The sequence below is a fragment of the Podarcis filfolensis genome (genome assembly GCF_964270895.1).
Source record: "Podarcis filfolensis genome assembly, chromosome: Z".
NCBI classification, from domain to species: domain Eukaryota; kingdom Metazoa; phylum Chordata; class Lepidosauria; order Squamata; family Lacertidae; genus Podarcis; species Podarcis filfolensis.
Window position 1 is genome coordinate 40,730,111 of NC_139617.1, and position 23,826 is coordinate 40,753,936.

The 23,826-nt window shown below is 44.9% G+C and overlaps 1 protein-coding gene across 14 annotated transcripts in view; it reads left to right on the plus strand.

The window, feature by feature from the left end:
• The window catches only part of KCNT1 (potassium sodium-activated channel subfamily T member 1), a 207,799-nt gene that overhangs the window by 110,224 nt on the left and 73,749 nt on the right, over nucleotides 1–23,826 (plus strand). For 11 of the 14 annotated variants that reach the window (XM_083597183.1, XM_083597193.1, XM_083597191.1 and 8 more), the window contains one exon: nucleotides 18,864–18,943. In XM_083597183.1, coding sequence (XP_083453309.1) covers nucleotides 18,864–18,943 — 80 coding nt within the window. Of the gene's footprint in view, nucleotides 1–7,483; nucleotides 7,526–18,863; nucleotides 18,944–23,826 lie in introns of all 14 variants that reach the window. The other 3 variants (XM_083597195.1, XM_083597185.1, XM_083597196.1) reach the window with 1 other exon arrangement.

Here is a 23,826-nt window from a genome sequence, read left to right on the forward strand (position 1 = left end):
ATCCTCTGAACACATGGTTTCAATGTGGTTTACACCAGGGGTAGAGATAAAATCAGACATTCCTTCCAAAAATAGGGTCTGCTAGACACCCTAAAAATACCATAAAACAACTTTTTATTTTTATTTAAAAAACAGATTACATGCCTGGGGAATGTTAGCTTTCTTCCAGCCCTATTTTTTTGCTTGATAGACCTTCAAAGGGCCTGCAAAAGCAAGTTATATCTAAGAAGAAAAGAAAATCAGGACACAACAGCTGGCTTGCTATTTTTGTAACATTTTAATTGGTCCTAAATAAAGCAGGGTGGGGACTCTTTTACAAGCTTGAAGGCCACATTCTCATCTGCGTGACCTTCCTGGGGATGTGGGTGTCTACATGCCAGTGGTGGGTAGAGGCAGAGGCACAAGAGGACAGAGCAAAACAATGTAAATTTTACCTTTGCACAGCAGGCAAGTATCTACACACATTCTTCACTATCTTTCATTCGGATATGCATGATCAGAGATTAAGGGCATACTCCAGCCAGGCAAAAACACTGGGGGCATGGAGCAAGGCCAGTGAAAGGTATGGCCTTAGGAGAGTTCTGAAAGCCAGATAGAGAGGCCCGGAGAGGCACATTAGGTCCCCAGGCCCGAGAGTTCAGCACCCTTGTAATATAGTGGTACCTTGGTTCTCAAACTTAATCCTTTCCAGAAGTCTGTTCCAAAACCAAAGCGTTCCAAAACGAAGGCGCGCTTTCCCATAGAATGTAATGCAAAATGGATTAATCCATTCCAGATTTTTAAAGCGGCAGTTTAACATGAATTTTACTATCTAACAAGAGCGTTGATCCATAAAATGAAAGCAATAAACAATGTACTGCAGTCACACAATCAGTCAATCAACCAATCAGTAGCTGAACTGGGTTCCACACAAAACAAACAAAAAAGAGCCACAAAAACAAAAACGCAAAATAAATAGCAAAAACAGACAGACCTCAGCATAATACTCAAAACGGAAGTGTTGCACTCAAATCGGAAGCATGTTCAGCTTCCGAAAAAAGTTTGCAAACTGGAACAGTTACTTCCGAGTTGGCAGTGTTTGGGTTCCAAGCTGTTTGAGTACCAAGGTGTTTGAGAACCAAGGTACCACTGTACAAGTATTGCCAACTGTGAGCTGGGAGGTGGGTAGGTTCTCCCTCTTATCCACCAACACAGCTTCCTTTGCTTATCAGATAAACCAGCAAATAGTTTTGAAACATCTAGTATTTAAAATATCATAGAAGGATCTCTTATTTTAATTATTTCTGCTTAGCCACAAAACAAACATAGTATATAAGAAAGTGTACCCAGAGAAGGGACAGGATAAGCTGGAGGAAGACTGTACACCAGCGGTGTGGTGGAGGCTGTGATGGAGAAGAGGGGGCAGCTCTGATGATGTTGTTTTCCATAGCAAGATCTATCGCATCATCTGCCAGCGACAGACTCGTCATGATCTAGCAAGTGACTGAGGTGATAACGAGGCTTTCAAGTTTTTCACTAACAGTTTGTGACACATTAGCATAGGCATGTGATTGAGGTGATAATGAGGCTTTTAGGTTCTACATGAGAGAACATGAGAGGAAATGAGAAAATCCACAGGGGCTGTAGTTTTGGACAGGGCAGCTACAGGGGCTGTTATGATGGGCTTATACACTTCAAATTTTACCACTATACAGCTGCTGTGTTTCTCACCTGACCTGGCCATTGGGTAGCTTCTAGCAGCTGCAGTAAGATTTGGAGATTACAGTGGTACCTCGGGTTACATACGCTTCAGGTTACAGACTCCGCTAACCCATAAATAATACCTCGGGTTAAGAACTTTGCTTCAGGATGAGAACAGAAATCATGCGGCGGCGGCACGGCAGCAGCAGGAGGCCTCATCAGCTAAAGTGGTGCTTCAGGTTAAGAACAGTTTCAGGTTAAGAATGGACCTCCTGAATGGATACTACTTAATTATGTAACCGGAGGTACCACTGTAAAACTAAGCTCCTTAAAATTACTTTTTTGTTATTGTTCATTGCATTACAATCTTCATTTTAAGTGGAACCTGATTATCAGTGTTATTTATCTAGAAAAAGAGGTGCCAGAACTCACGATGAACACCTCCCTTGTTCTTTTATAATGGCAATGGTCCTCACCTGAGAGGTGCCGGAAGTGAGTTCCAGCAAGTTCCGGTTGAAAAAAGCCCTGCTGATTATGAAGTTTACATAGTTTGTTGAAAGCCCAGCCTCTTTACTTTTGAGTTTATTGTAAAATGGCCTCTGTTTCTTTTTGGTTTCATTTTTAAAATTGTTTCATTAGATTTTAACATTATCTGGTTAAATGGTTGTAACCCGTCCTGGGACTTTGTAGGTGACAAAGTTCTTAAACAAGTAAATTCAGGAAAGTAAACTAGCTTTTGAAAAATGTGTCTTATCTTAATAAATTTGGTGGTAACAGCCTATTGCTGAATACCAGTTATTGGGAATTGCAGGTGGGGAATCTGGTTGGCCATGACAGGGAGTTGAACAAGATAGGCCTTTGCTTTGATCCAGTAGGAATCTTAAGAATGTCAGAAGAGCTCAGCCTGAATTCAAGAAGCTGGTACATTTTTCTCAGTGTAATGCACATCAAAGTTTTATGGAGCCACCTAAGTGTGATTTAAGTGTGTGTGTGTGTGTGTGTGTGTGTGTGTGTGTGTGTGTAGATCTGCCTTTAGGGGGCATCCTCAGCCATAAAAATTCTCTGGAAATTACTTAATATCATTAAGAGTAGACATTTTCTACAATGTCAGCAGCTGTCAAACTTACACACTGGGAAATATGCAGTACATACATATATTTGTCACTATTTGGAATGGAAACTTTCCTCTGATTATATTGGTTTCTTCTTATGTCCATCCATCTCTTGTCCATCACTCTATCCCTGTCTCTGTTTCTGTTTCCTTGTTTCTCTCTCTCCCCCCCCCCCTCTCTCTCTCTCTCGGATAAATAATGTAAGATGTAAAATGGATGTCCATGGAATAAATTTGGTGCAACCCCACCCTCTGCCATGCTAGCAGAATGCCCCCAACCCAGCAGATTTAAGTTTTTTTTTTAAATGCAATAACTTAACTTGCAATCCTGTACACACCTAGGAGTAAGCCCCATTGTACTGTTAATGAGAGTTACTCCTGTGTTTCAATATTTGCTTCAAAAGTAGCACATTTAGTGCAGAGGAACTATGCCCTTCCACCATTATTATTATTTTTTAAATGGCCCCACTAAACATTATTTCATCAATTTTCTGTGATTACCCTGACATGAGCAATCAGAGACAAGAACCTTGTTGGTCAAGGATGGCATGATTAAAGTTTTCCTACCTCTCTGATAATACTAGAACTAGATCCAATGAAGCTGAATGTTGGAGGATTTAAAGGGACCTCTTCACACAGCACTTAAACTGTGCAACTCACTGTGCTACATGAAGTAGCAATTCACTGTGCTACATGAAGTAGCAAAATTCATGGAAAATAAGGTTAACCATGGCTACTAACCTCCATAGGCATGTGGGTGGCGCTGTGGGTTAAACCACAGAGCCTAGGACTTGCCGATCAGAAGGTCAGTGGTTCGAATCCCCGTGACGGGCTGAGCTCCCGTTGCTCGGTCCCTGCTCCTGCCAACCTAGCAGTTTGAAAGCACGTCAAAGTGCAAGTAGATAAATAGGTACCCCTCCGGCGGGAAGGTAAACAGCGTTTCCGTGCTCTGCTCTGGTTGGCCAGAAGTGGCTTAGTCATGCTGGCCACATGACCCGGAAGCTGTACACTGGCTCCCGCAGCCAATAAAGCGAGATGAGCGCCGCAACCCCAGAGTCGGCCACAACTGGACCTAATGGTCAGGGGTCCCTTTACCTTTACCTTTACTAACCTCCATGGCTGTGTTCTACCTCCACTATCAGAGGCATTTTGCCTCTGAATACCAGTTCCTGGGAATCACATGCAGGGAAGTGCTTAGGTTCTACTTTCAGGTTTCCATCTAGCCATCATCTTGAGAACAGGATCCTGGGCTAGATGGGTCATTGGCCTGATCTAGGCTCCCCCTTTTTCTTCCTCCTTTTTTCCCCTCAGTGTGCTTGCCCTCACTTGCCCACACTACCATTGAATCCAGCTGGATGTGACAACTCATGATACTTTGCTTATGAACATGTGCTATATCCATGGGCGTAGCCAGGATTTATGTTAGAGGGGCAAGCTTCATGTTGGTTGGGTGCAGAACCTCAGTTAGTTAAGTATTGATTTACTTGACTGGGGGGGGGCAGCTGCCTCCCTGCCCTCCCCCCTTGGCTACACCCATGGCTGTATCCTCAGTATATAAGTAATACCAGTATTGGTATGCAGTCAGAAAATCACATGGACTGGCTCAACCAATAGGAGCACCATAGGCAAATGAGGGTGAGGACTGTGGAAATGGAGGAAGGTTGCTGAGAAGAACCATGTCAAGACAACGTAAGAATGGGAGGTGTATTTTGGCGCTTCCCTGGAAAAAAATGTCGTAAATGCATTTCAAGTCATGTAATTCTCCTTACATTTTTATTAAAATTTTAATTTTAACTTTTAGTAGCTCAATAGAGTAGGACATATCAAGACCCACAACACAAATCCCATCACTTGCCCTACCATGACTTTTCCATGAGCCTGTATATTGTCAAGCTTCAAGAATGACAGCAAGATCCTATAGATGGGGCCATAGCTCAGTGATAGAGCAGCTGCTTTGCATGCAGAAGGTCCCAGATTCAATTCCTGACATTTCCAGGAAGGGCTAAGAGAGAAACTCTGTCTGAAACCCTATACAGCCCCTGCCAGTCCATGCAGACAGTACTGAGCTAGATGGACCAATGGTCTGGCTTTAGTACAAGGCAAACTTCCTCTGTTCCTAAGTCACACTGAGTTCAGTGTGGCTTACTCTCAAATAAGCAAGTATTAAGATTGCATCCAAGATGACATATACATGAACGCTGAACCAAGTGAGAGGAAGGGGTTAAAGTGGCACCCCAAACACATAGAACACAAAAGAAAAGAGTGCTCCTTAGGGGAGTATGATAATCACATTACGCTTTCAAGTCTAATGCTAATTGCTATGGAAACAAGTGCTGAAATGCACCGGGAGAATCGTCTTATCCTCCTATTATGCCTGTGCAAATGAAAAAAGTACAATAAATATCCAAAACTGAAGCCTGAGACTGACTCACATGGTACTGCAGCCTTGTGATACAAAGACCAATACCCCTTCTGTCAAATCCCTTCTTGGAATTCACCTTTTATGTGACCTCTTTGACACAACCCAGAGATGGGGAACCTGTGGCCCTCCCGATTTTTATTTTGTTTACTCCAACTCTCATCAACCCCAACCAGTGGTTGGGAATAAAGGGGGCTGTAGCACAGCAGCATCTGAAAGGCCACATGTTCCCCATAAGCCACTTTTCATTAAGCCACTGTTATTAAGCCTGTATCTGTACGGAACTTGCAAAACCATTTCCTCTTGGCAGCCCTCCATACACAGATATCAGCTGTGTGCAATCAGTTTCCCAAGCAAATGTCAGTTGTGCAATCAAACCCCACTCCCCAAGGATCACCATGCCTTGATCCAATAATTGCATGCAGAACTTCTGGTGTCCAGGACAGTTTTATATAGACAGGCTCTTGATATATGCAAGGCATGACCAATGTGTGAAACACACCCAGAGGATGCCTGCTGATATGATTTCTGCTTCACATCCCAGCACACAAACACACTGATTGTGCACAGATTCCAGTTATCTGAACAGTGCACCAGGGTGTAATCTTGGAATAAAGCCCCATTGGACTTGATTGAACTGCTGAAAAGGGTTCCTCACCCCTCTGTTTCATGGTTCTTCACTAAAAGGGAGATATGAACTTCAGTGCAATAGGCCTGAACAATAGTCAAAGCAATCTCAAATGAACATAGTACAGTTATAAAATATTTACTGTACTCACGCTGACCTAGCAGAAGAATGTGACAGCTCTCAGTAGCAGTTCCTTCGTCTATGAGGATTATTTCTACAGTGAGTAGAGATACACACACAGACACACACACACACACATGAGTGCTACAGAGTTTTCAGTAGTGCTCTTCAACTACCTTCATTGCGGATTAGAATGTGCAGAATCTTCTGGCAGCCATCAGATTCCACAGCTGGTGAGCACTCCCTTCTGTCTCTCTGTGTTGCTGATATGACTACTGGTATCAGTAGTCGTGCAAGTGATGTGCCCTGCTCATGCTGAACATCAAAATTCAGATGCTTTTATTTTGCCCCTCTTCCAGTTTCTAGTGAAGAACCATAGAATCAGACAAAATAATTCCACAGTCAACTCTACATCAGCCCAGTTTGAGCTTTGGGGTTGGGCTTACTTGAAAGACAATGGATACTAACATGGCATATTCTGGGGAAGCAGGAAGTACATGAGCCTCACACTTCCTGTCTCCCTTACATCTCTGTCCCATCTGAAACAGAATGTCCACACACATACCCCAGATCTCTCTGCATTAGAAAAGTCACAAAGGAATATGGACGCAAACTTCCTACTCCTTCCAAATGTCCATTATGGTCACAGAAATTCCATGTTTTGAGGTGGGTCAGGGATGGAGAACCTGTGTCTCTCCAGATGTTTTGCTGGACTACAACTGCCATTAGCCCCAAACTGTATAACCATTGGTCAGGGATGATGATGGGAGTTGTTGTCCGATATCATCTAGAGGGCCACAGGTTCCTCACTCTGGTTGTCTGCGTTACATATGAAGACCACTTTTCAAATTAGCTAGTTCAAATTAACAATGCCTGATATTCAGAAGTCCCAAGAAGAGTTTGTATAGCAGGGATAGCAGCTATGGCCCTTCAGATCTTGCTAGACTACAACTCCCATCAACCCAGCCTATATGACCATTGGTCAGGCGCTGGTAGGAGCTATAGTCCAACTACATCTGAAGGACTACAGGCCCTCCCTCTTTGAGGTAGAGAGTCAATTCTATTTACTTTCAGGGTGGGGCATGCACTTCTTTAGCCACATCGGTGATACTTCCCCATAGTCTCCTGACAAACTACTCCAGCCATGTCTCTAGGATTGGACAATGTGGATTTGGCCAATCTGATACTTTTACAAGTTGGCACCTCCTGTCTTCTGTGGTTTGGTAATGGAAGGGGCTCTATTATTGTTCCAACTCCTAGTAACCTTTGAACAGTCATAACTGAGATGGTTGTGGGACTGGACTGTGGAGAAGCTGCTCTCATGCTACTCCATTGAAGTATTCCTTGGTCATCTTGGTGGTATTGCCTATGGTAGGAATGTAGAAATATGCCCTGTCTTCCAGTGCCAATAGACTTTTGTACCACTCCATCCTGTCCAGTTCTACCAGTTGTGTCCTGTAACCCTCTGACTGTTCTGTTGATGTGTGCCTGACCTGTTAACGCTCCTTTTGCCCCATGTCCGTAGGCCACATACCGAAGATTTCAGTATGGATTCCTCCCTTTCACAGTAAGTGAGCTCCAAACTGCATGCGCTTCAAGATGGCAACAGTACTCTGATTTGAGAAACTCATTTACATTCTATTCTTCTGAAGGTTATCTACCGAGGATTGTGAGTGAAAGAATGTGAGCAGTTTTTAAGCAAGGGGCCACAAGCTTAAATTGGTTTCAAACAATTAAAACCAGAACTGGGACTTTTACAAGTGCTATGTAACGTCTGTTCCATGCATGTGAGGAATGGATCTTTTAGTGTGGCAGTGCCTACTCTCTGGGAGTTCTTGCCTGTTGATATTAGGCAGTCACTTCATTGCATCACTTTCAACACCTGCTGAAAACTTTTTTGTTTAGGTCAGCCTATTCAGACATGTAATTTTATTATATACAGTATATTTGTTTTTTAAACAGTTGCTTTTATCTTACATTTTGATAACTTTGTTATGTCTAGTTGTTTTCAAAGACTGTTGATTAAATCAGCATTTCCTTAATGAGTATTTCATATTGTTTCATGTAAACTTGTTTAGAGGTTTGTTTGTTGATCGTTATAGAAATCTTGCTAAGTAAACAAACTCCCATTTCCTCTCCCTGGGGGACTCTGCCAACTTTAGTTCTATGATGTGGAAGAGATTTCGAGATCACTAATGAACTCTGAGTGTATCACCAGACTACAGTTCCCAGGGTTCTTTGGGGGAAGCCATGTTGGCTAAACTTACATAAAACAGACTGTAGATTTTCTCTCAGTTTTTCCTGAGAATGCTCCCACCAACAATTTTTCCTTCTTTCTGTATAGCTTCAGTGACTTTTCCTCTATAACTCTCACACGAGTCATTAGCCTACATTCATTATGTAAGAAAGAATTTGTGTGTTTTCCCTGCTCACTGTCAGGGCTGGCAAGGAATATATAACTCCGTGTCTCAGAGAACATAGATGCCCAGCCTATGGAGAGTCATCATCACAGGCAAGCACTTTTTCAGCAGCCACAATGGACATTTCTCAGATGGTCCCTCAAGATGGAGTTATTTCTGTTGGGAGTGAAGCAACAACACTTGCAATAAGTTACCTGACAGAAAGACAACCTATTCTTCCCTCACTGACTCCTTCTTGAATAACTGTATGTGGATTTAAATTTTTAAAAATTAAAAAAAATTGTTCAGTAGCACCTTAGAGACCAACTAAGTTTCTTCTGGGTATAAGCTTTCGTGTGCATGCACACTTCTTCAGATACCATGTGGTTATGTGGATTGTTTTGGCTCTCAGGCTTTAGTTCCTTCCTGCTTCTTCTTTAATGTTAGTGCCACAAGGTTATTATGACTCCATTTTTTTCCTCATAAAAGCTTGTACTTAGAATGGCTTTGTTTGCCAGGAGTAATAAACCTTAAGCTCATCTTCTTTCAACCAGCTGTCTTGACAGACTACTCATGTCTGTACTGCACTGTGATATATATACTAAGCATCAGCAATTTCAGCCTGCAGGTTTTGACTGAAGCCCCAGCAAGTAAAAAATATATAGGAGAAACTAGGACCATGGTTTCTCAAATACATTTCATCTCAGGGAAATCAGTTCTGAAAGTGAGTTAGGTCTGTTGGATCATCAGACCAGCCACTTTACATATCTCTGACCCCTTATTTCAGGCCTGGGGTTATGTTCTAAAATGAGCATAACAGTAGTATAGTGGTAGAGCATCTGCTCTGCATGCAGAAGTTCTCAGGTTCAGTCCCTGGCATCACCAGGTACGATTGGGAGGGACAACAGTGAGCAAAATAGGGCAATGTTTTGACTTGGTATAAGGCAGCTTCCTATGTTCTTTGAAAGGAACAGGCTGTAGCTCGGTGGTAGAAAATCTGCTTTGCATGCAAAAAGTCCCAGGTACAATCTCTTGCAGATTGTGGTTTAACATGGGCCCCGAATCTGAAAAGACTAGTGCCTGCTGTTGCTGTATACTAGTATTGCATCCCCAGAGAAAGCAGCTGTTTGCAATTAACTGCTGGAGAACAGATGTCACCACTTCCATTTATGAAAGTAGCACTTGTTAAATAGATCTAGGGGTTCATTGATTTAATATTGTCCAATAAATTCATCAAACGCTGGGGCTAATTACGTTGCTGCATGTGGCTCCTTGCATGTGGCTTGACAATGATGTGTCATTTTTTACTTACAAGGAAGTCCTCAACAAAATTGGTGGTGATGTGGCTATATGGCAAGGGACTTCAGACAGTTACCAGTTACTTGAAATAAATGCTGCTCTGGACTCGTCATTTTCAAGTGACCTCATCAGTCTCCTCCATGGGCATATCAGTTTCTTCCAGTTTCTTATGAGTGCCTGAGACTACAACTCCCATCAGCCCCGGGCCAATGGCCCATCAATATTTAAAGGTCCACAGGTTCTCCATCCCTGTTCTAGCCTATCAGGAGTGGGGAAACTGCAGCTCTCCTGATGCGGTAGGATGGCAACTCCTACCAAGCCCTGGCCAATGGTTAATCTACAGGGCCACAGGTTCCCCACCTTGTCTATCAGGGTCTGAGAGCTGTGCCCTCACAGTCAGAACTAGTTCTTTGTAGCATTAAAAGCAGAAGGGTCTAAGGATTCTGAAAGTTGAATATCTGGTCAGGGAGTTTACACAGTAGGGGAATCCTTGCAATCTGCTAGTTCCCCCTCTCAGAGTATCCACCTGGGTTCCATTTTCATGGGGAGGTTGGAAGGAACTATCAGTTCAGCAACACTGGAAGCGGAGACTTGTAAGTTCCCAGTCTCAGAGACTTAGTTCCCAGCTCTCAGCCTTCCTTGGAACAGTTCGCTCACTTGGAACTATCTGTGGTGCTGAAACTACCAGCATGTTTCTTTCTATTGTGTCCAGGACAGGCCATGAATTTATATGGAGAAAAAAGTAGAAAGGCCCTTAATGAAATCCATGAGCCGAACAACTTTAGCCAAATCACATCCACCTCCCAAACCCTGGTAGCCTTCTAAAAACAATAGCTAAGAATGATCTCCTTCTGATTTTCTGCAATTTATGTACTGTCTGCACAGAGGTGATAGAACTTTTAATAGCAACCTGGGATGGAGGGCTTGAATATGATAGGATTTGCAGTACAATGGGGGGAAATATTAACCCTTTTCCCCTTTGCCCATTTCCTGGTAATAAAAACCTCACCCATTTTTGTTCTGCAGAGGAAAACACACAGGTATGATAGTTTTGCCCTAAGGGGCACCTCATGTAGTCTGGAACTGATTTTACTTCCATTGCATGGATGTGTATGTAGGTGTGTGGGTGTGTTCTTTTGCTCTTATGATTCCAATTGCATTCAAAACATTTGCAGTTTGTGTTCTTGACTCTTGGTGCATTTGTTTAAAAAGTATGTCACATGGGATTATTTCTATTTGAATAACTGTTCAGGTGCTGCAGACCGAAAATGTGGGGCAGGCCTGGAACATTTGGAAGGCACCCAAGCTTTCAGAATTAAGGAGCAGAGATGCTGGCTTAATAATAATTCTCAGAGGGCATGACTTTCTTTTTAGTATCAAGGAACATCCCTTACCGTTTGTGTAATCTTTTTGTTTACACACAAGGCTTTGGAGCAGAAAATTCATGCTGATCTGTTGTTGTTATTATTGTACTGATTAGTCAAAATACTGACCATGGGTAGAGAACTTGCATTGCCCTCCAGATGTTTCTGGATTCCAAGATGCATCACCCCTGACCACTGGCCATGCCGAGTGGGGCTGATAGGAGTTGGAGTACAACAGCATCAGAGGACTGCAGGTTCTCCACCAGTGAGATATACCTTATGCTCTTTAGTAAGGATGTCAAGATATAAAGACAGGTTGCTGGCATATATGGCAGATGTAAAAGACTCCACTGATTTAGTTGTTTCAATTAGTTTTTACTTGGCTTTGTACATTTCCTTTCTTGTTCTTTTTAGTACTTACTGATAAAAACAAATCCTGTAATGGGGTTTTAAATTTAGATATGTAACTTGTTGAATTGTACTTAGCAATGGTTTTATTTCTTGGGGTGATTGCTAGATTTTCATTTTAGAATCCATTTATCCTTAAGTGGGTTTCTTTTGTTCCTCACCTCATTCATTATATAATGAACATATTTCTTTTTCCCCCCCTATTGTGATGATCTACAGTTAATCCAAGTGGCACAGCCTGGGGCAAGGCCTCCAGCTGACTACCGAGAGGGCATCAGCATAAAAGTCCCTCATCAGCACCAGGGCCAACAGGAGCAAATCAGGGCATCCGGGGGCCAATACTGGTCATTTCCTGCCTTTCTACCTCATTTTCCAAAAGATGTTATAGTTAGTAACTGGCCAGCCAGGCATGTACATGGTCACAGATGCTTATGTTATCATTTTCATGTTAAATCTCTCTCATATCTATTTATTGATCTATTGACATATCTACACACACACAGAGAGAGAGAGAGAGAGAGAGATGGACTGTTACTCCTGCTTGCTCTGCTCGCCAACACTGCCTCCCCCTTTGTTTGTTGTTGTTTAGTCTTTTAGTCGTGTCCGACTCTTCGTGACCCCATGGACCAGAGCATGCCAGGCACTTCTGTCTTCCACTGCCTCCCGCAGTTTGGTCAGACTCATGTTTGTAGCTTCGAAGACACTATCCAACCATCTCATCCTCTGTCGTCCCCTTCTCCTTGTGCCCTCCATCTTTCCCAACATCAGGATCTTTTCCAGGGAGTCTTCTCTTCTCACGAGGTGGCCAAAGTATTGGAGTCTCAGCTTCAGGATCTGTCCTTCCAGTGATCACTCCGGGCTGATTTCCTTAAGAATGGATAGGTTTGATCTTCTTGCAGTCCATGGGACTCTCAAGAGTCTCCTCCAGCACCATAATTCAAAAGCATCAATTCTTCGGCGATCAGCCTTCTTTATGGTCCAGCTCTCACTTCCATCCATCACTACTGGGAAAACCATAGCTTTAACTATACAGACCTTTGTTGGCAAGGTGATGTCTCTGCTTTTTAAGATGCTGTCTAGGTTAACTTTGTTAACTTCCCATTTGTTAACTTCCCATTAACTCCATTGACCAGCCCTCTCTTCTTAACACGTCACGCACCCTCTTGCCTATTCCCTCCGCAGCTTGCCCCAATGCCATTTAAGGAGGGGGAGGCAGTTCACGTAGCATCCTTATTGAATAATGGAGGTGGGATGGGGGGGGCATAATTGTAAATAGATGTGAACATTGTTTACCGCAAGCATTCCTCTTTTCGCTTTCCTGCCCAGCCATGTGTGTATATGCAAAAAAAACCCCAAAAACAAAAAACCACCTCTGCTTTTATTCTCCCTCTCCCCCCCACACTCCTCAGATATTTTTCTCTTGCCATACAAATAAATCATAGCTGAAGGAAAGGATTTTGGATCCCTTCCGCTGGCTCCTTCCCAACAGCTGGTCATCTCTGAGCACTTCATTAAATGACTCCTTTATAGCTCTTTTCTTTTCTTTCCTATCTTTTCTCACCAGCAGTTTAAGGTTTAAGCTGCTGGCACAGCTGCTAGTGTTGCTATAGGACTGGGGGCAGCAGCGTTGAGCTGGATCAAGTCTCTGGGTCCCAACCAAGGTTGTGAATTCATATTTGTAAGGTTGTAGTTTGTAGTAGAAGAGACTGCTGGAGTGGCCAAAGCAGTCTCTTTGCTAAGTCAGTGTCTCTGAGCAGGCCTGTAATCACCTTGTTTACATGTCCAAAGAGCTGGTCATGTTGTCATACTCATTGACAGAGCTTCCAAAAGGAGGAGGTGAGACTTTCTCCTAACAGCTCACCTGGCTGGAGACCACATCCTCATGAAGGCAGGTGAACAAGAGCTTGCCATTTGTCTGGGCTGAAGATGGCAGCTGGAAAAGAGACACAGAAGCTTGTCTTGCTGTGTGCTGAATCCAAAGCTATGGCCTTGGAAACGCCCCCTAGAAACCTAATGAGGAAGCAAGTTCTGTTGAAGTGTTTTCTGTGAGCTCTTCCATCTTATTCTCAGGTTGCAGATATGTGTAAATAAAATCATATATCTTAAAGACTCCGCAGTATCCAAAACTCTTCATCCCTAGGAAACTACACCCTGGATAAATGCTGGGAACTATGTAGTCTCTCCCTGCACAGATTGGGGTGCAAGCAAATGTATTTTATGGGTATCATCAGTAGAACTATGTTTTGTTAGCTAATGCAAGGCAGGGGTGGGTTCTCTTATGTATTTTATTTATGGCTACATTTGTTTCACATCTTTCCTTCGAGCAGCTGAAGGTGATGTACATGGCTTTCCCCCTTTCCATTTTTATCCTCACAACAATATGGAGATTAGGTTAGGTGAGAGACAGAACTGGCACAAGATCACCCATTCCTACCTCTCACCCCCTTGACTCATTTTGCCTGACTGGAATTTGCTCTGTAGTATAATAATGCCTCTTACAGGCCAGAATGGAAAGCGGTATGTGTGTGCGTGCACAGAAACTAGGTGTGCTGGTCCCGGGGGGTTACCGTGCGGCGTGGTCCGAGTCCAGTCCAAGGTGGAGGGTGTGGTATGGAGGCTGTCCGCCAAGGCTGAAGCGGCGTCCAAGGCAAGGAGTCAGATGTGGTCAGGAACTCTGGCAGAAGAGAAAGACAGGGTGCCAGCAGGAACAGGTTACCAACAGTGTTGCTCCCGCAACCTGGGACTGGGCTGGCTGGCTTTTATCTCCTCTGAGGCATAGGGCAGTCCCGGTCCACAGGTGACTTGCCTCTCCTGGCCTGGAGGCGAGCACTCCTCCTGCGAGAACTTAGTTCCCTCTGCCTCTCTGCCCTGAGCCTCTGCAGCTCAGGAGAGGCTGGAGGGTTACTGGACCCAGAGGCAATCTCACCTTCCCCTGATGAGGTTGAGAGTGGAGCACCTGCAGGCAATGGGTCCTCCATCACCTCAGGGGCCACAGCAGACTCAGCTGGTGCCTGCACCTGAGGATCCAGCACAGGTGAGGACCCTTCAGGCTCAGGCCCCAGCCCCTGCTCAGCTGGTTCTGGAGGCGGGGACTCCTGTGCAGGCTGGGATTCCTCAGGTTCAGCCTCTGAATCCGATTCCCAGGCCATCACACTAGGGCTCTGACCAAATTATGGATCCCAAACTGAATCGGGCCAATTCAGGTCAACCTGAGATTTGGCTGGAGCAGGTTGAGGCTGCCCTGGGTCATCTTGGATCAGATCAGGTCTCCAGTGATCTGGGGCTGTCAAAAGGGCTCCAGAATGGTAGTTAAATACTGTGTAAGCCCCCAAAACTGTTTTCAAGGCTCTGATCTGGGTCTGCCCTGGATTGGGCTCCAAATCAGATGAAGGGAGGCATGCATAGCCCTGGTAAAAATCTCTGGATTGTGCATGGCTAAAACGTAGCCTGCTATGCAAAGGTAAAAATAACATTTGTTGCTCTGTACGTTTTGTCTCAGGACATGCTCACTACCAGCATGTGGCCCCCAAAAGGTTGTCTGTGTTGGGATGTAGCTCCTGGGATGAAAAGGGGTCCCTCACCTCTGGCCTAGTCCAACACTCTAACCAATGGGTGGCTTTTTTGAGCTGGGGCTTCCAGAAGTCAGGATTTGGTTGTCTTACCACCAACATCCTCTTTCTACAGCAAGACTGGCAGAATGAGACCTGCTTTGGAAAGCACCCTCTAGGCTGCCATACCAGCCTGCCTGAGCATTCTATCAGCTGACTCCCAGCCCACCAGACCCTAGAAAACCATTGGTTCAACATCACTGCTCTATGTGATAATCTCTTGTGCAGGGCTGTAGAACATTTCCCAGTCAGTGGACCAGATCCTTACTTTCCCCAATCTCTTTGGACCATTTTGGCCCATGGCCAGGGTAGCCCATTTGTCAGTCAACTGGCACCACCAGGGCTGTCTTAAGCATATGTGGCACCGGGATGCAAGGATCCACCCGGTGCCCCCCCCTTCAGGTTGCCCAGTCCCAGGTGTGCAGGAGGGCGGAGCTGGCCGGCCGCCTCAGTGTCTCAGTGGCTCGGTCACCCATGAACTCACGGCACAGAGCTGCCCGCAGCAGAAGAGCCTGCTGTGGCGCTCTGACCGAAGGGCAGGCTCTTCCCCGGACTCAACTCTCAGGCCCTGGACTCTTGGCCTGGCCCCCTTGAAAGCCCAGTGCCCGGGTGCCCTGCACCCCTAGTGCCTATGGGTAAGACGGCCCTGGGCACCCTATGATTTCAAGAGCTTCTTTTGCCCAGGCAGTTTGATAACAAACCATGTGGAGAAAGGTTTAGTGATATGTGGATGTCACTGCTCAGCTGATCAGTCATGTCAACAAACTCTGCTTTCAACAGGAAGCTGCATCATCACCTGTCATTGGTTACAGCCAGTGTACGGCAAGAGATTAACACTGACTCAGGGAGGAAGAGCAGCAGGATCAGCAGAACCCACTGTGGGAATGTGGACAGTAGCATGTGCCCAGTGATTCTGAACCCTGGTGCCAACTCTGCTCAGCTTCCTTATCAAACTACAGCATTCTTTGGTGGAAGCCAGGGATGTGAAACTTGGTATAAAAGCTGACATATGAGTCTGAAGCCTAGATGACCAGTGTCCTTTGCTTCGATCCATCTTTAGTATTTTCATAGTGCCCTGTGGACCCATCCATCAATCAGCCACCCATCTGAAAGCTGAGAAGGATTCATTTGTTTTGGGTTCTCCATTATTATTACAAATACTTTTCATGGAGGTGAATGGGTGGCGCTGTGGTGTAAACCACTGAGCCTAGGGCTTGCCAATCGGAAGGTCGGCGGTTTGAATCCCTGCGACAAGGTGAGGTCCCATTGTTCAGTCCCAGCTCCTGCCAACCTAGCAGTTCAAAAGCATGCCCAAAATTGCAAGTAGATAAATAGGTATCGCTCCGGTGGGAAGGTGAACGGCGTTTCCATGCGCTGCTCTGGTTTCGCCAGAAGTGGCTTAGTCATGCTGGCCACATGACCTGGAAGCTGTCTGCGGACAAACGTTGGCTCCCTTGGCCTCTAAAGCAAGATGAACGCCACAACCCCAGAGTTGTCCGCAACTGGACTTAACTGTCAGGGATCCTTTACCTTTTTACTGTTTTAACACTTGCAGACTAGCAAATGTAAATCTGTTGAGCGGTAGCTGTGACAGAATACTGGTCTTCTCCCTCCTGAGGTACTCCAAGCTAAAGTGTAACAAAGGCAGAACAGCAATTGATGTGTGCTCAAAATGGTTGTTTGGTTTTCAAAGGATGCTTCCCAACATGAATGCATTGATCAGAAGTATCTATGGTCATGACCATGCTAACTAATGGGAGTTGAAGTGCAGCAACAGCTGGAGGGTCACAGCTTACATGAACATTTGAAGTGTCTCAGACTCTCTTGTTTGCATCTCCAAGCTGGTACTGTGGGCATCACACCCCCTCTCCACTCTCAGTAGAACTAATAGGAGCCTTGAAAAGTACATAGAGCTGACAAAGGAAGTGGGAAAGAAAGCCTCTTCCAACTTCCTCCTTCAGCTTCTTGTACTTTTCAAGGGATCAAAAGGTAACCATTCTCAGCTGCTCAGGACCAGCTGCTCAGTGAGTATGTATGTTTGGGGGAACAACACAAAATATGCTTGAACTGTCTGGGACTCTCTCTTATCTCTCACCCCTGCTCTCTCCACTCCTTCTCAGCCTGCTACATAAACAAAGATTGTTGATTCATTTTTAGTGTTTGATGTGTTTAGATGTTGGTTGTAACCAGTGCTCCCCCCCCCCAAAAAAATGTTTAGGAGGTATTCTCATTTCCCCCTAAATTTCATATTGAAATACAGCCCCTCAATGAGGTCAAACTCAGATTCACAAAATGTTTAGGGGTATGTGCACTCCTGCCCCCCCCCCCGAAAAAAGCACTGGTTGTAACTAATGAGCTGCTTCTTGCTTGAATAAAATCGGATTGCTGCTTGTTTTTAAGACTTTTTTTTTTAAAAAAATCTGCAATAAGTAAGGATGGCAATTATTTATCTTCTAAATAAGACCAAAGGTTTAAAAGAAAAGTGTCAACGCCAAGCTTTTGGCTCTCTGCCAAAAAACAAAAAAAGTTCTCATTGGCCACTATGCAGAAACTGAAAAGTCTGGTGCAAAGTATGATATTGTTGTGCTTTCTGTATCATATACTCATCACTCTCATTGGGATATCTTTTTGGGCTGCTTATATATGTGTGGAAATTAGGAGGGATGAATTATTCTTATTGCTGATGTGAGCTGATGGTGTAACTTTATTTTTTTCCATGTTAAATTTGTGTATATATGTGTATATATAAAGTTTGGTGCAAGGCAGGAGTGGCCACTTGATAGCCCTGGAGCTGCATGTAGCTAGCCATCATGAAGGAACAACGTCTGGTCCCTGGTGACCCTATGAGGAAATGTTTGCAAGTTGTAAGGACCCTGTGTTTCAGTGCTATAAGGTTAGGCAAGGGTGTGGAGAAACTTCTCCCTTTCTCATAATAAATATAACTTAGAGACATCCAATGAAACTGAGTTTTGGGAGGTTCAGGGCGGGGGGGGGGAAGAATACTTCTTCACAAAGCTGTGGAATGGGCACCCATGAGAAACAGTGATGGCTAGCCACTTGCAGTGGCTTTTATAGAGGATTAGACAAATTCACAGGGGATATTAATAAGGATATCAATGGATACTAGCCACAATGGCTATGTTCTTGCCCACTTTCAGAGACAGTCTGCTTCTGAATACCAGTTGCTGGGAATCAGAAGTGGGGAAAGTTGCCTTTCAGTCCTTGCTTGCGGGCTTCCCATTGGAGCAACTGGTTGGCCACTGTGGAGGTTGCTGGACTAGATGGGCCATCAGACTGATCCTGCAGGGCTTTTCAGGTCTTCTTAATGCAGCATCTCTTATTTAGATTTTGCAAGTAACATTGAAATGTCCGTATCATTCCCTTGATACTAATAGCAAACTCAGTGGGAGAGTTGCCACACTGTCACCAAAAGAGTATAGCATGTGGCCATTGCAAGAGAACCAGCAGAGGTTGCATGTGTGTCTAGTTTTCCAGAGACAAATCTGTTCATAAGGCCCCATCTCTTCCCCCCAAATAAATAAATGAATGGAAGGGGGAGGGAAGGAAGGTCAATCTGTTTCCCTCGAAACTAGCCATTGCACAGCAATTGCAGATAGGTTGTAGTATAGGGGTGCTGGACACATAAAGTTGTTGAGCTTTTTGGGGCATGCTTTCGCCCCACGGTTGTCCGGATGGACATGTAGCCCCCCTAATAGAGGACATGTCCAGACCTATGGCAACCCAACCCTACTGTAGTGTCAACTTGGTCGTAGTGATATTTTAAGAGCTCTGGATAACTCCTCACGTGCTTCTTTCTCACTTGGCAGGGTCCAAGTGGAGTTTTATGTGAATGAAAACACGTTTAAGGAGCGCCTCAAGCTGTTCTTCATCAAAAACCAAAGATCAAGTAAGTGTTTGCACCATTGGGTTCTGCTTTGTGTATATGGGTTTAGAACTACTAAAATACTTGATGTGAGGCAATCTATATACTTCAATGCGCTCATGCCGAATTCAAGGCACCCAGTCTTCTGTGTGTGGGGCGATGGTGGTAGGGGGCATCTGGGGCAGCAAAAACCTTACCCTGAAAAACCTCCTGTAGCCTCCTTGTGGGCCCTAGCGCACAGTCTGAGAAGTGCTGTAGGAGAACTAAGGGCAGTGGCGTAGCGTGGGGGGTGCAGGGGGGGCCGGCCGCACCGGGCGCAACATCTGGGGTTAGGGCAAATCCACGGGTTAGGGGGCGCAAATCCACGGGTTAGGGGGCACAAATTACTTGCCTTGCCCCGGGTGCTGACAACCCACGCTACGCCACTGACTAAGGGTGTGGATTGGGCACTGAACCAATGGAGGCTGGTCCATTAGGACAAATGGGCTTTGTCCCACTGACCTCATTCTACCCTCAGCCACTCCCACCCGCCTCCCTTCCTACTTACATCCAGACCAGGGGGTGTCCCTGCCTGCCAACTTCCTCGTCCTTAGTCTCAAGTATTGCCCTTGGTCAGCAGGGAGGAGGATGGCAGGGGACAAGACTAGACTGAGTTGGCTCTGCCTCTCATTGGCTCTGGTGCCACCTACAATCTGGCTCCCTGCCTTCTGCCCCACTGGTCCCAATGGGCACTTGTTGCTATGGAAAACAGCTTATTAACCCAGCTTTTAAAAATGCAGGTACCCCCAGTTTTGCATTCCAGGTCAAACATTGAACTCCTTCCCATTGCACATCAAACAGGGGGCATGTTTTTTTTGTCTTCTCAGTGCCTGCTAGAAGGGATATTGATAGTGGAGATCTTTATACCACCTGGTATCCAAGTTTACTTGAAGTTGTTTTACATATGCAATGGTTTTAATAAATGTGATTGTTTTGTTATATGTGATGTTTCCTTTAATTGTTTTTATATATGCAATTGTTTTAATGTTGTGTGTGTGAGAGAGAGACAGAGAGAGAGAGAGATTGTGATATTACTTTGAGATGCTTTATAAGAAGTGATTTAAAAATGAAATAAATAATTGGGGTGGGGGTGGGGGTGGGGGTGGGGGTGTATGGAAGGCTTTCCCTTCCTGTTTATAAAGATTTGATGAAATGCTTCCATTGATTTATAATTAGATTTTACTCTTCCAGATGTTGCTTAATTGACTTTATTGTTCTTAGAACTTGTATTTCAGTTTTTCATTCTGTTTTGCCCTTGTCTTGATGACTCTATGCTATGAAGTGGTTTGTAAAAATGTTTAATAAATAAAATAAATATTGGGTAGCAATGTTTACTCAGGAGCAAGCCTCAAAATAATTGGGAACTGGCAGCTGGAAACTGTAGCAAAAACAGCACTTGCTGATTATCTTATATACTTGAAATTTACAAATACCACAGAACTTTCACTTTGGCCTGTTTTAACGGCTTACTATCAGCTTTGCTGGAAGGGAAAAACCTCACATATTCTGTATAACCAGCATGTCTGCTTCTGTCAATCCAGCATTGAAATAATAAAGCGTGTTTTACTCTACTGCTTATACTATAAGGACATTTGCTACTTATACATCACACCTATTTTAATAAAATTCCCAGGGAGACCAGATAATTTTTACACTTCCTTCCCTTTGACAGACTCCACTAACAAAATCACTATCAATGTGGCAAAATCCTGCATTGCTAGGAACCCGATGATTAAAGCATTCTACCAAGCATTCTAGTCCTCAGTAATTCACTCTAGTGTGTTTGTGAATGTGTGATGATGCACACTCATATCCTAGCTTTTTGTTAATCCCAAAGAGTCTTTTGCCTGTAAACTGTAAAATTGCATGTGGTTCACTTTATTCTAGTGGCTGATTTGAGATCATAATAATAGAATTTGATTGATTGAAAAACAATAGGGATTGTCTCCGATAAATGGGGACAGTTGGGATGCATGAGCTGGGGAGTGAGTGCACAGGGAGTCTATATTTTGCTGCAACGCACAAAGCAGACTCTGGTGCCAGCATAAGGGAAGATTGCTAGTGAGTCCTACAGGGCGTACAGAGAGGACACTAAGCACCCAACAGCTTTTTAAGCATGCAAAAGTGATTTCAGATCCCACCCCTCCCTCATATGCTGCCATAGCTGGGCTTGAATTGACCATGCTGATCTATTTGATTTATATTGTGGGTTGCAACAGTGGTGATTTAACAGCTGGTGGAAGTAACAGATCATTTAATGTGGAGCGTGATTCATCTGTTTTCACACATTTCTGCTTCTGAACTGGAGCCATCAATTGTTGTTAATACAGCTTTGCTCACATCTGAAGCCTTTTCCTTTTACAAATAAGGGTAGGTCTTCTCTGGAGTGCTGCTTCGGGACAACAATGGCTCCATCTATTGGTTGCAAATGCTACAGCGTCGTATGCCCAGATGACTGATTTTCTGAGCCCTTTCCAATCTCCATAGAAGCAAGATTCTTCTTCGTTTTAGGTTTCACGTTTGGGGAGAGGAAGCTCCCAGTTTTGCGTAGGAGGGTGGAACCCTTCTTGCAAATTCGTATTCAATTTTAGTAGAAATCTGACCAAAGCACTTTTAAAGGTGTGGGGCAGGGCTCTTTGATGTGCCTTCCCTAGAATCACAGTCTTCCTTCTAGGCAGAGATAATGGGAACTTGATGAAGGAGCACATTGATGCTTCAGGAAAAACTCCACAAACTCAGTTTTGCCTCATTATGCTAGTGTGCGGATGGAAAGGAGGGGATTAGTGGGAAGGATCAGTAAATGAAAGGGGCACTGAACCATTATTGTACCTACTGCTTCTCAGTGGCGAAGCTGCATGCTCCGGTACCGGGGGCGGAGAGCAGGCGGGAGCATGGCTGGCATGCATCCCAGGGGTGTGACGCACGTCCCGGGGGTGTGGCATGCCGCCCGTGGGGGCGTGGCACTGACTGCGGGGGCGTGTCACCCAGCGCAGTGGGGGGAGGTGCGTTTGGGGGGCGGCCACAATGGTACCTCCCTCCCCGATGGTGCCAGGGGCGGTGCACTCCCCCCGCCCCTCCCTTCCTCCACCAGTGCTTCTTCTCAGCCATAACATCTCCTACTAAGCAAGGCTCCAGAACTGAAATTAACCTCCCTGTCCATGGTGGTGGTGGATTGTCTGGGGTAGGCAGTGGTGTAGCGTGGATTGTCAGCACCCGGGGCAAGGCAAGTAATTTGCGCCCCCTAACCCGTGGATTTGCGCCCCCTAACCCATGGATTGCGCCCCCTAACCCTAACCCCCAGATGTTGCGGCCGGTGCGGCCGGCCCCCCCTGCACCCCCCACGCTACGCCACTGGGGGTAGGGACTGTGGTGGTGGATCAGTGGGTACAGGGAGCTTATAGACCAAACCCTTTGAGTCTTCCCTGCAGATTGAGGCTGCTGCCTCAAGGGGCAGGAACCAAGAGGCCCCTTTGTGGCCATGCCCCTGCCACCGGAACTGGGGAAGCAGCTCCAGTGGGTTCCAGAGAGATCTCATGGGGCTCTTGTGAGATCTTGCTGGAACCCAGAAGCCACACAACCCCAGCAAGCAAGGCTTTGGCAGGGGCAGCAAGGGGGGAATTGGTATTTGGCTCATGAACAGGGTGGCACCTTTCCGTTTCACTTCAGGTGGTGAAATGGGGTGCGCCGCTACTGCCTCCAGTCCTCTCTATAGGCTGCTTTGCTCCCTCCTTGACTATTTTTGCTTGACTGGGATGTGTCCTTGACCTCTGACAATGACTCTTGCTTGGAGGATAGGGAGGGGTGTGCAGAAAGCAGCCTGGTGGACAAAGGTAAAATTTCCATTTGTTGCTTGCTTTTACCTCTGGCCCCACCCACCTCTGTCACATGACCCCCAGCAGGGTATGTGGCTTTCAGACTGAACAAGATCCCCACACCTAGCATAGGCCTCATTCTGATCCACCAGGGCTCATCTTATGCTCTTATATCCCTATCCCCACTGCATGTTGTGTAATATTGTATTTTAATGTTGGTGTTGTGTTTTGACAACACAACCTGTCCTGGGACGTTGAGGTTGATGGCAGGCAATAAATTGTAATAATACCAAAGCTAATTCTACTATTACAACTAATGGATAGGATTTTGCTAGTTTCTTAAATGAACGTATCATTAAGGGTGGAAAAACAATTTAATGCAATATCCTCAGAGCTCTCTACTCTGGGTGTTCTGATAACAGTTGTCCTGAACTTTTCCCCATGCAGAGAAGATGAAGTGTGGAATAATTTCAACAAGCTGATATGCCTGCTTCTTTTATTTATCATATTTGTGCTTATTTAAAGCACAAAGATGATAAATAATGATGGGTGCAGCACAAAGCTCTTGGGCAAATGGCAGTCGATCTATCGGGGGTGGGCCAATTGTTGTTAACACAGCTCAGAGAAATGATCCTTAGGCAGCTTTACTATATTAAGCAACACAAATTACTATGTGTGTTTGTTTCTCCTGATGAAGTGACAATAGATGTTTAAATGTTGCTGAAAGCAGATGTTCCCAGAAGCAAGCATTTTTAACATAAGGAGATAACATCCCCTCTTTTGTCCCCCCACCCCCATTGTGAGCAGTGTATTTGTATTAAGGGGAGTGGAAGAGAAATTAAATTCAGTTTGCAGTTAAAGGTGGACTATCTAATATGCACTTTCCAAAATGGTGCAGGAACCAAAACCCAGCCACCTTTTGAAATTTGCACTTCTCTGAATTTTGCAGTGTAGCTCTGTGCACAATATTCTGGGGTAAAGTGACGTATGGCTGTGGATTTTTCTTGATTTCATTGTTTTACCTTTTTGTAAACCACTTTGAGGTTTCTTATTACA